Source organism: Odocoileus virginianus, chromosome 3 (genome assembly GCF_023699985.2).
Source record: "Odocoileus virginianus isolate 20LAN1187 ecotype Illinois chromosome 3, Ovbor_1.2, whole genome shotgun sequence".
NCBI classification, from domain to species: Eukaryota; Metazoa; Chordata; class Mammalia; order Artiodactyla; family Cervidae; genus Odocoileus; species Odocoileus virginianus.
In genome coordinates, this window is record NC_069676.1 from 22,622,943 (window position 1) to 22,635,579 (window position 12,637).

The 12,637-nt window shown below is 40.4% G+C and overlaps 1 protein-coding gene across 1 annotated transcript in view; it reads right to left on the reverse strand.

The window, feature by feature from the left end:
- The window catches only part of SLC27A6 (solute carrier family 27 member 6), a 76,252-nt gene extending 64,210 nt beyond the window's left edge, over nucleotides 1–12,042 (reverse strand). The window contains exons 1-2 of the mRNA XM_020893503.2: nucleotides 10,706–12,042; nucleotides 627–830 (exon numbers count right to left, since the gene is read on the reverse strand). Of these exons, the coding sequence (XP_020749162.2) occupies nucleotides 627–830; nucleotides 10,706–11,231 (730 nt within the window). The 5' untranslated portion in view covers nucleotides 11,232–12,042. The remainder of the gene's footprint in view (nucleotides 1–626; nucleotides 831–10,705) is intronic.
- Between the last annotated feature and the right edge of the window lie 595 nt (nucleotides 12,043–12,637).

A 12,637-nucleotide genomic window follows, 5' to 3' on the forward strand; every position in this document is an offset into this window, starting at 1 on the left:
TAAAGAAACCCAGGTCTTCTTGGATACATGCTTTCTCAGATTTTTGGTAGCTATGAAACTGAGCCCCACTAAAATCAAATTCTTTTACCAACTGTCTCTCCAAAGCTTTGTTCCCTTTCTTGTCCCCTCTGACCTCAATCCCCGGGGAACTGAACAGTAATCAACCAGAGTCAGATGACTAAAATTGCTGTAGCTGATGACATAGTTAAAGCACTAAAGTGGTTATCATAGACATTGTTAACAGATTGTTTCTCCAGGGCAAGATGAGCTCACAGACCCTCAAGCCACGGACCACCTGGCCAGAGTTGTAAACCAGAGACATCCTGACTCCCATAACTGTCACAGAACTGTTACAAGATGATGCCTAACCCTAGCTTCTTTATTCTTCTCCTTTAAGAAACTCCCAACTCAAAGATCAAGTTGAAGTGGATCTGAGGCTTGGTGGGCTGCAATAAATCCTTATTTTTCTGCAATCTCCTGCTCTCAGAGTTTGGCCTTCTGTACCTTGGGTACTCAAGTCCTTTGCTCAGTTACAGCTACACAAGGCAAAGATTTGTCCAAACCGGTTGCTTTTCAAATATAATACACTGTGTTCTTTTCAAGTTTAAAGAACAAATGGATCATACCTGTTGTTCCAGAAGTAAAAATATAAAGATAAGGAGTCTTTGTGTTTGAGATGGCATGGTGGCTGCGTGGCACCTGACAGTCAGATGCTGTGTTCAGTTTTTCTTTGAGTGAAGATATGCCTTGTGGAACAGAGTCTTTCATTGCCCAAATGCTGATACCTTCTGGGAGGCTTGGAAGGATGTCTTCTATAGTTTCTAGAAAATCTAAAAACCAAAGGATTAGGAATAAGTAAATAAGACATAAATCTCAAACCACTCACCCTGTGCATTCTTTTGCCTGTTGGAACAGGGATGAAATGTAAATACAATGCCAACTTCCTTTTCACATTGGATAAGTAACATCCTAGCCATTTTATGATTGTTTCAACATGACCAATTTAAAGGAAAATTTAGTTATTACCTGATTTCATCAATGCAAAAAACCCAATTCAAACTGCAATTTGGAGATCCCACTATCCAGGCTGTGCCCCCCCCCCACCCGCCCAGTTTTTAAATAAAACTCTGTTTCTGTAATTTGTCTTAAATTTAAATTCTGGACACTGCCCTGAACATTCTTTCTGAAATACAACTCAGTATCTCATTATTCTAAAAAGCCATCTGTCTGTCACTCCTCAGTTCCACTGTAATGCAACAATCCAGGAGAAACATCTGACTGCTCCGGAAGCACAAGATTCCAAATTATGGATTCACAAGAGGCTGCCTTAGATGCCATTTCAGAGTGAAAAGTTAAAGGAGGAGATTAGAGATGCTCTTTCCTCTGGATCAGAATTATTAAAGGTAAAAGGTCTTTGAAAGCAAAAGAATGCTTTCCAGAAAAGGTGGCAGGATTCACAGTGCACAGTAGCAGTGGGATTCAAGGCCTCATTAGAACCAGCATCAAGCAAAAAAAGAAGATAAAAGAGTAGAAAACTGCAAACGCGGGTGTCTTCAGGCCTGAAGAGCTTAGGGGTCTTCACAATCTCAAGGGTCTGGGTTGAAATCCAGGCTAGAGAAAGGCAGAGGGATACTCATCTCAGGAATCAGCTACTGTACAGATAACCAAAGAATGATTGTGTAGGGGAGACTGTTGAGGTACTCTGGGAGACTGAACTAGACCTTCTTAATCTGATCTTCAATGTAGGAGAAACTGTCATCTCTCCAGGAGGGCAATACTGGTAGAAAAGGAGGGAGTTGGAAGGTGGGTGCAAATCCTTGAGGAGGAAATATTTAGTGTGAGGGTACCTGGCACTCTATGGGACACAAAACAAGCAGGGCATCATCATTCCTGGAAGATGTATAAGCGAGTAAGGCATCATTTTTTTCCCCTCCAGAGAAGAGAGACAAAGTTCTCAATATTCTTTAAGTTCTTTTAAAATGTAATGCTCCCTTCCTTTAAGATGGATCTTTAACCACTTTCCTGTTCTACATGGGTGCTGAAGCTTTATTTTCATGGTCCTACAACACAGCATACTTTTTGAGATAAACGGGATTTCTGAGTGCTACATTATTTATCTTAAAATCTATGTTAACATCCACAGGGACATTAAGCAGTGGCCTTTTGGAGTTAATGTAAGAAATGCCTAAGATCACCGGCAACCACCAGAAGTTATGAAGAGGATAAGGAAGATTTTTTTCTTAGACCCTTCAGAGGGGACATGGACCTGCAGACACTGTGATTGTGCATTTTTAGTCCCCATATCTGAAAGGGAATGAATTTTTGTATTTTAAGCTTACCCAGTTTGTGTCATGTTATTACAGCAACCCTGGGAATCTAACTCAACCAAGGTTACAAGTTGGTGAATAGAACTGTTAGTCTAACCTAAGTCTAACTAACTCTAAAGTCTATATATTACCTCATAAATGAAGCCAATGATAAAAAACACAACTAAATGTAAAATATACCCTGGTCAGAATGGTAAAGTCCACATAATTATGGACCTGTCCATCTAAGTACATTTTTAAAATAATTTTTAAACAAGAATTAAAAAAGAATCACTAGATATATTCTATTTTAAAGTTAAATTCAGGGTGCTGCATTAAACATTTCTGGAAAATGTAAAGCAGTGTCTGGTTCTTTCAAAAAGCCATCTGCCAGCCCTGACTTAGTTCTACTATAAATACAAAACATTTGAAAAAAAACTCATGATTTACATCCTCAAAATCTATAATCCAGATTGATTACAACGAAGCAGCAAGATAAATACATCAAATTGGACTAGGAAATTCATAAGAAAAGTAAGGAAACACAGAAAAATGGTAAGGAGTTGATGTGTTAGGATTGGGGAGGCAAATTGGTGATTGAAATTTTTTGAGTTAATTTTTATTTTTTTAACAAATCCAAATAAAATAAGATGTCAGATTCCAGAGGAAAATCTTTTTCTGCTGAGCACACACAGCATATTGCTGTATACAGATTGCTTTGGTAAGAAGAAGTGAAAAAATCATAAGGAATGCTGGGGGAAGGATGAGTCATAAATAAATGAAAAAGCAAGACAAGCAAATTATTTGTACTTTGTATTTTCTCTTAATTTTTAGCACTAGATTTTGCTTAACTGATTCTTTCTGACATTTTGAATGTATAAGTAGAAGCCTGAACTGACCCATTTCATTCCCTTAACTTCAAATATGTCACCTGGAACTGTAAATTAACAAGACAAATTTTATATGTTCTTAATTATATGTGTAATAAATTGGCAAAATAGGTGCCAAGAAAGTTACAATATGATTAACTGTGGATCAAAATCTTTGTTGGAACTGTAGAGTCTAAAAAATCATAATATTTACTAAGAGTGATGACCTTTACAAGAAAAAGGAAGTGAGTGGATTCCTAGGTATCAGAGGAGATACAATTTAATCTCCTTCATACATTATAATGAAATTGACTTAGATGAGACATTTAGAATTAACAAACAGAATTTTATCTAAATAAGTTATTTCTTTAATAGTGGTAGGAAATATGGATGAGGAGAGTGAAAATTGAGATAGAAACTTCAAAAATCTTGTAGGGGATAAAGGATCATTATTTACTTGTCATTGTCGGGCTTTCTTGATAAAATGGCAATTTTTAGTGTCACTTTGAAAGTAAATTTTAAATATTTATTCCTGCCCAAAAAAATAGCTTTTGTTTAAATACTTCATGAAGACTTGGCTGTGTTTCGTGAAGATTGACTCTTAGTGAAGTGTCCCACCACTGAAAGCCACAGAACCGCAAGCACCTTAGATGAATAATGGCTATCCTACTCTACCCCTTCACCAGCTGCGCCTGGCACACACCCATAGGGCTGGACATGGAATGCGACTCATGGGATCCACTGTAGGTGCAGGTATTAACAGTAAATTACCATAGACAATTGAGACAGATGAAAATTCTGTGAGACGTAACAAAGTCTACAACACAGGAGAAGACCGAATCTCTCTTTTTAAAGCAATAGATTCTTCTAAGAAATACACACTGTTTCTCACATGCACTGGTTTCGTGGGGTTGCAAGCATAAAAAGATGTAAATTATGATCTCTGCTTATAAACATTTAGGACTGTTTGTACAAATTAATTTCTTGTTGCTATACCATTGCTATGTTTCATTCACATTTCTGAGACTATGAAATCAATGAGTAAAAATGTAATATATCCCCTGAATATACCATTAGTGTGAATTATGTTATTCATTCTGCATTAAAAACTTTTTTTAAATTGAGGTATAGTTGATTTACATTGCTGTGTTAATTTCTGGTGTACAGTAAATGATTCAGTCATACATACATATATATTCTTTTTCATTATAGCTTATTATAAGATATTGAGTGTAGTTTCCTGTGCTAGCAGGACTTTGCTGATTAGCTGCTTTATATATAGTACTGTCCTAATATAGCCCTTCCCTCCTTTCCCCTTTGGCAACCGTAAGTTTCTTTTCTATGTCTCTGAGCTTGTTTCTGTTTTGTAAATAAGTCCATTTGAATCTATTTGAATCACTTTTTAGATTCCACATATAAGTGACACCATATGACATCTGTATTTCTCTGCCTGACTTACAGACATTATTTTTAAATTATCCTGTGCTGGCTCCGTGGCTCAGTTGTGTCCGACTCTTTGTGAGCCCGTGGACTGTAGCCTGCCAGGCCCCTCTGTCCATGGGATTTTCCAGGCAAGAATACTGGAGTGGGTTGCTGTTTCCGACTCCATAAATTACTTTATTCTACATAAAACAAACTGATAATTTCAAAGGTAATTGCTCATAGCTCTTAAAACACTGGCAAACATTTAACTTTAAAATTTTATGCATTACTAAAACTATTATGAAATTCAACTACACAGGGTTAACATGAGGTTTCCATACTGCAAAGCAATATTTACACAGAAACCAAAGTGAAATTGTAGATCTCATCACACGCTCTTAACTACCAATCTGCTTCTTGACAGCAGGTCAATGGGTTTCTCACAGAATACCTGGGCAGGTGCTTAAGTAAGCTGTGTCCTAAGGCAACATATATAATGATGTAGATAACAATAGTTCTCATCAGGCCAGACACTCATCTCATCATGAACAATGTGTCAGTTACTTATACAAATAATAGTTTACTGATAATAATAGCCCTAGGAAGTGCATAAGTATTTCATTCATGATAACATATTCTTCCCTGAAGCAATTTTATTAACTGCTCTGAATGGGTACACACAAGTTTGTAAACGGGTTTCTGAGTTTCATTTTCAGCTGTCCCCACATCTTTTAGGGCATGGACAATATATTTATCACAGGCAAAATTGTGCAAGAAAGTAAAATGTAGAATACTTCATTTGTTGTTATTTCAACACATCGTATTTCCAAGAAATAATTATTACTCAGATGTGTGTTTTTCCAGTTCAGCCTTGCCACTTCTCTGAGGAGGCACAGTCCCTCTTTAAATTGTTTTTGCTCCTGTCGGTATTTAAGTTTCATTCCCTTACAGCAAACATGTGTTCAACATAAACTGTACATAAGAACTCCAGGCTCGGTATCCTCACGATCAGTGAAGAAAATAATCATGCTTAGAACACTACCTTTTCCAACTAGTAAATCATGAACAATCAAATTTAGTTATATATATATATATATATATATATATATATATATATATATTTTCGGAATGGAGGTAATCCTTGACCTAGCTGAGTCTAAAATGGGAGGGAAAAAAAAAGGAAAAACAGCCATTCATTCTACTCTACATAAAAGTATAGAAATGCCTTGAAAATGAAAATAGATATGTTAAGGCTAGCATAGTACATGGATAAAATAATACAGGTTCACATGAGCCACATCTCATCTATCTGAATACGTCTTACTTTCTATAGAACTTAAAGGGTTTTTATTTTTTCCTCCAACTATTCCTCTTGGTCTTTGAAAAGCAGGTATCTTTACGGTTGAAAGTCATTTGGAGAATTACAATGGTTTGATTGTTAACTGGAACATTTGTCCCTGCACAGTGTGAATGCAACAGATCACGAAAACAGACAGGGCAGTGCTGCACGCATTATTTTAAGTTTAGAGAACAGACACAAGAGTGTGCTTCTTGTGAAAAGAAACAAAACCCTTTCCAGAAGGTTGAGACATAACATACTATTGAATCTAAAGTATAAAGGTCCAGGGGAATATTAATATATACTTTTCAGTTATTTACTTATAATTATAATGATTTAATACGTGATACACTGAGAAAGGAGAGAGTGCAAAACACACGCACGCATGCATGCATGCTCAATTGCTTCAGCTATGTCTGACTGCAACCCCATGGACCGTAGCCCACCAGGCTCCTCTGTCCATGAGATTTTCCTGGCAAGAACACTGGAGTGGGTTGCCATGCCATTCTCCAGGGAATCTTCCCAACCCAGGGATTGAACCCATGTCTCCTGCGTCTCCTACACTGTAGGCAGATTCTTTACTGCTGAGCCCAGAAAATACAAAAATGCAAGTAAATCAGAAATTTTGTGGATACTAAGTCTAGAAACTAAAGACTACAAAGCTTAAAATGGTTGGACTTTCAGGGAGTCATGATTCTAACATTTAGCCACACTGATATAAAATAACCTAACCAGTAACTCATTGATATATCTACTGCCAAAATCAGCCACCAGGAGAACAGCGTAAGGACAATTCCTGGGCAAAAACAGGCAAGTAAGTGAAGACTTACTGAATGCCCCTTGGGTACCTTAAAGTTTTTCATTAGGTCATTCGATCACCTATCCATTCATCTAGGCAGTAAATACTTATTGAGCATCTTTTTTACACTAAGTTCTAAGAATTTAGCAGCAAACAGAACAAACTTCCTCAGCTCAAAGAGCTTACATCTGAGCTCTTGGCCAATTCCTCCAAGTTGCACAAGTACCTCTACGTGATCTGGCAAACACATCTTTACCATTCCACTAAGTCACTGGGAGAGCCATGGCACATGGGCCTGAGGCAAGAGGACTGGTGGGGAAAATATTGAAACCAAGTAGATGACCAGATGAAAGATGACAGAGAGAGCTACGGGAAAGCAGCAGGGCAGAGGGAGAGCCTGGAGGGAAGGGATGAGAAAGGGAAAAGATGGAGATGAGGAAACGCGCAGGAGCAGAAAGGAGGACAAAGACAGAGGTGTGCACAACATCAGGAAATCCAGGTTCCTGTTCCTACGATTCCTCTCCTAAATGCAACTTTTTATTTTCCTATATTTATATAACTGGAATGCAATTTTTTTCATGGTTATAGCAAAAGGGGGTTAACAGCCCCAGAAACCACTGGGCCATAATGTATAACACAGCAGAGTCTTGGATGAGAGACCAGGGTTTGGGTCTGTTCTGCGCCTACTAAGTGCGTCTCCCTAGACCCTAGGAGCACCACTTCTCCTCTCAGTTTCTAAAATATAGTTATGCACTTGCCTCTCAAGAGGTACTGGGTGTCCCCAGTCAGCCTTGAGTAAATGGCAACACTGATCTTTGGTAGCAACAACTAGAGCAAGAATAACGTTTGTTCTTATCCTGGAGACAGAACTATCAGGCAACTGTCATGATTGTAATGTCATCTACCACCATGGACCACCACGGACATTATCTGGCCTGCCTATAAACCTTGTTTGACACTGGTTTTACATAACTTATGAATTTTGCTAAAACATAGCAAAGTGTTAAAGGTCCTGGACCAAACAGATGATTTACTAGTCTTTTTGGCAGCTAATACCAAATTAGAAGGTAGCATCGAAATTCAAATGAAATCCCTTAGTAAAAGCCTCCAATGACTTTACAATGATAATAGCAATTATTTCAATTCACCAAGGATTTACTTTGTATGCACTAGTGACTCAGCTAGTCACTTTACCAAAACTCTGCCATTTAATCCTCAGAATTACACTGTGAAGGAGATGGTATTATCAGCAGTTCACAGCAAAGCAAAGTATCACTCAAAGCAGCTGAGGATTGTTTTTCAACCACACAATTAAGAAGTGGCGGATCAGAAGTGAAGCCTGGGGCTGTCCAGCTTATCTAAATCACTGTCTGGTCTTTCCACTTCAATACACTCTTGCTGGAGATATAAGGATTTAATAGTACATTTCCATTAGAAACATCCAATAAGAATTTAAGAACTCTGAAATGTAAAGTTCTAAAAACTAGATGTATATATTGTTCATGGATTAGACTCAAGATGCCAAGAATACAGTTTTCAGGATAAGAGCTTCAAATACAGAAAAGTGACTTTGAAGGCAGCTATGCTGACTTATAAAACAAAACAACAAAACTGGTAGTTAATTAAAAGGGAACTGTCCCATTTTTGAAAGAAACATATGCTATTTATATATTTTGGAAGTGTACTATAAAGAACTGTTACTAGGATTTAAGGTTGAATTCTCCAGGTACCTACTTACTGAGCAAAGTAATTAAACATGTTTGGCTTAAAATTCCAGCATCCCAATGTGGCTTTCATATACAAAACTTGTCTGGTAATGTTAAATACAAAAACAAGGAAACAATGCAATTAGTTGTTGGCAAGCAAAGCTAAAGCTGGGACAAGTAAAACTGCAGAATTAATTGGTCCTAACTGGGCAATAGCTCAGTCAACACCGAAGCCTGAAAACTCTTATTCTTAGAGTTAAACAGCCCTACACACCTCAGGAAGAGTCCCTCAAGAGACAGGATATGGGATGCTTCTCAGGTTGACCATGGCCATCATGTGACCATCATGGCCACAGAAATCTTTTCAGAGATATTGCGGCCCTTCTAGTTTGCTCTTCTAGAGAGAATGTATGGCTTTACTAATTTCTTTGCACAATTTAAGGTTTAGATTTGCTCCAGAAACTGCAATCTAAATTAGAATGAGCAACTAAAATGTCAGAATATATCCAAAGATGAACTGTTGTGATCATTTTCCCTGCTCTATTCATATTATTACTGCCCACGGCATAAGAGGTAAACATTGCTTCACCATGTCATGGAAGCTCTGTGTGACTACTGTACTTATTGCTACAGTTCAAAGAAATGTTATCATACTAGCTAACCTCTTTCCAAGGTGACGAGTTGAATTTCAATCTTGGAAGATAATTAAAAAAAAACACAAAAAAACCACAAGAGAGGCTTTCTGGTTTCTCCACTCCAGTAATTTAAGATAAAATCAGTCCTTAAGAGTAATAAGACACATTTGAGAGTCTGAGATTGACACGTACACATTGCTATATTTAAAATAAAATGCCTTTCCATTAAAAATATGATCATAAATTAAAAAGAACAAACATTTTGCTTCTTCATCTAGTCACAAATTGAGCTGGAAGGATAAATGAAATAAGCAAAAGTGAAAGCCTGGAATAAACAAGCTTTTTTTTTTTTCCTTTTACTATATAATGGCTAACTCCTTTTCATGTGATATATAATTATTATATAAGAAAGGGTACAAAGACAGTATTATACTTTATAAATCATTGGTATATAAATGTAGATTCCCCCTCCTCCCATATTTCTCTGTGAATCTAAAGATACTATATGACTGTAGCCCACCAGGCTCTTCTGTCCATGGGATTCTCTAGGCAAGAATACTGCAGTGAGTTGCCATGCCCTCCTGCAGGGGATCTTCTTGACCCAGGGATCGAAACCACATCTCTTATGTCTCCTCCACTTGCAGGCAGGTTCTTTATCACTAGTGTCATCTGAGAAGTCCATATGAGGTGTCATAATGTATCTATTAACCTAAAATACTTAATTTTCACTAAGGTCTTCGCCATGATCCTCTACCTTCCTACCCTCATGAAAGAAGCATATGCATAAACCCCTTAGATTATACCAAATAAGTTATCAATTTTCATATTTCACTTCCCCTGCTTTGCAACTTATCATCCTAGGTTCTTCATTAGTCAGGCACCCAACCAAAAACTTTTCTTTATAGTTCACTGTCAGTATACATATCCAAAGCCTAAATCCAAGGGGAGGGGAAGAAGGTCAGCACTTAGTGAAAGAAAAATAAAATGATGCACCAGTGGGTTAAGGAGATGGGGGAGAAAGAGACTGAGAGTCTGCCAAGAGCTTGCTACTGGCTGGGAGGTGGGAGTCCAACTTTACCAGGCAAATCCTAGCTTGCAGGCAGTGCAGAATAAGAGCAGACATGAAGACAGGAATTCATGCACTTCTAATTAAACATGTTTCTTCTGCAAAGGCAGTCAACCTCGATAGTGCTACTATTAGAGGCAGAAGGTATTCAACAATGAAACAGAACCATCTTCCTTCACATCAGAAAATTTTGTCAGATCTGACAAAATTTAGAACTTAACCAAGCTCTATCTCTCTGTGTTCTTGTACTCACTGAAGGTATCAAGAACAGTAAAATGTACCCCTTAGACTCATCCCATCCCTTTGCTAAAATAATATTTCAGAAAAGTCTGAGATTTCAGTAAAGCTCTTCAGCTGTCCTGAAGAAGTCACCTACAACAGTGATTGAAGTGAGGGAAAGGGAAATTAAACCACTTGTACCCTTAACATCCACACTTCATCACATACCCAGGATACTAGTTGCTAATTGGTTCTAACAAAAAAAATAGGGGGTGGGGGGTGCGGGTGGGGGATAGGAGGCAGGGCTGCCATTCTGCTCAAGCAGATCATTTTGCATACTCTACCTGCACCCACCACGAGGGCCCTGGGCTCACAACTGCGGATGCAATGCAGGAGGGAGACCGATCGAACGTTGGAGTTGAGGAAGGCCACCACGCAGCCCAGCTTGGCTAGACCAAACCACACGTGAATGAAATCCGGTTCATTGCTCATCAGCAAAGCTACAGTATCGCCCCTTTTCAGCTGGGAATGGTTCCGGAAGACATGGGCAGCTTTATTACTTCTCCTGTCCACATCCTCATAGGTGTAGATGTCTCCCTCATAGATGATGAAAGGTTTCTGGGGCTGCTTCTTGGCCTGGATCAGGAATTTGTCCAGGACAGTGACTGGCTCCCCTTGCTGTCTGTGCTTCTCTGTCCAAAGTCCACAGCGAACCACCTTCAGCAAGTACCAGAGGTCACTCCAGAAGTAAGGGTACAGGAGTTTCTGCAAGAAGCTCAGAAAGACCATTCCAGCCCCTAGTCCTGTTAGCCAGGGCAGGAACGCGGGGGCCGCAAGACCAGAAGGCAGCCCAGATTCCCGTTCTGCCATTGTTCTCTCCGGGGCACCTCTCTGCGGAGGCCAGTCTGCGGTGTGCAGGGCTAGCACCTGCAGTTCGCCCCAACCTTTATGGGAGGGAGAAGAACTATTGCGAAACTGAGTTAAAAGTCTTCTGCACAGAAGTTGCTCCAAAGAATGCTGGGGATAAGGCCTAGGACACTTGGCGGAAGAGCAGTTAGAGCATGAGATAAGCTCAGGGGCCTCTGGCGGGGATCGAGGAATCCAGCACAGCACACATTGGCGTCTGAACCCCGACGGCGGCCGGCGCCCTGCGGGGTTCTGAGGACCCTACCAGTTCTCTCCGGGCTGGCTGGATCAGTCCGCGGTGCCTTTCAAGCTCCTGCGCATACCCCACCACACTCGGGGGCAGGTGCTCTCCGGTGCCTGCAACTTGGAGGCTGAATTCCAGCCGACAGAAGCTGGGGTGGCGAAGACTCAGATACGCAGCGGTTTTCCGCCTCGATGCTGCAGAAGCGCGCAGGGTGTCGGGGCCACGCCTCCGTCCAGGGTGTCCCCAGGTCTTGTGGGATCCCAGGGCCCGCAGCGCCGCCCCGGCTGTGCCCCGCGCAGCAGCCCAGCGCCCTCTGGGCTCCCCTCGGGCAAGATGAGCCTCCGCGCTGCTCCCAGGTGACCGCTGCGCCCGCTGGAAAAGCTGCCTCCTACGCGGATCGCAGCTCCCCTTCTAGGTTCTTGAGCTGGGGTATCTCTCCTCCAAGCCCCGGCGGAGGGGATCGCCTCCCGCCCGCCTCCGGGCGCCGGGCCAACCCGGCTCCGACCGCGGTCGCTGGAGCAGCTTCCTCGGCCCGTCCTCCACTGGCTGGTGTGCAGCGACCCGAATCCCAGGAGGGAAGCCTCACGGCATGGGGCAGAGGGCAGCCAGGCTCCTGGAACCGGGTCGGGGAGTTTATTCATTCCATAAATGGTCAATAAAGGAAATTAAACTAGAGGCTACAGAGGCGAGGGAAGAATTAAAGAAAAGAAAAACTAAAGCTGCTAGCAGAGGGGGGCGAGGGGGGGCGGCGGGGGCGGGAGGATAGACAGGCAACAGCGAAACAGGCGACGAAAAAGATATTTATGAATTTCACAGAGGCAGGAATATTTGAACTCTGTTCATGAAACATCACAAAGTGAGTTTGCGGTTATACAAAAAATAGTTTTGAAAACTTGTATTAGTAGGTTGGTTTTGACGTTTATACTAAAGTTCAGTCCTTAGAGTGCCTTGATAGTGCTTTTTACAAAATTTTCCAAAAGTACTGTTTGAGGTGAGAGCTTAAGTCCATATTCACAACCACATTTAAAAAAAAAGAATAAAATGATTTTTTTCCAGTGAGATCCTTTAAAAAATGATCAGAACATCAAACTAAAGATTCTAAAAGGGGGTAGGGCAAAGTGGAGAG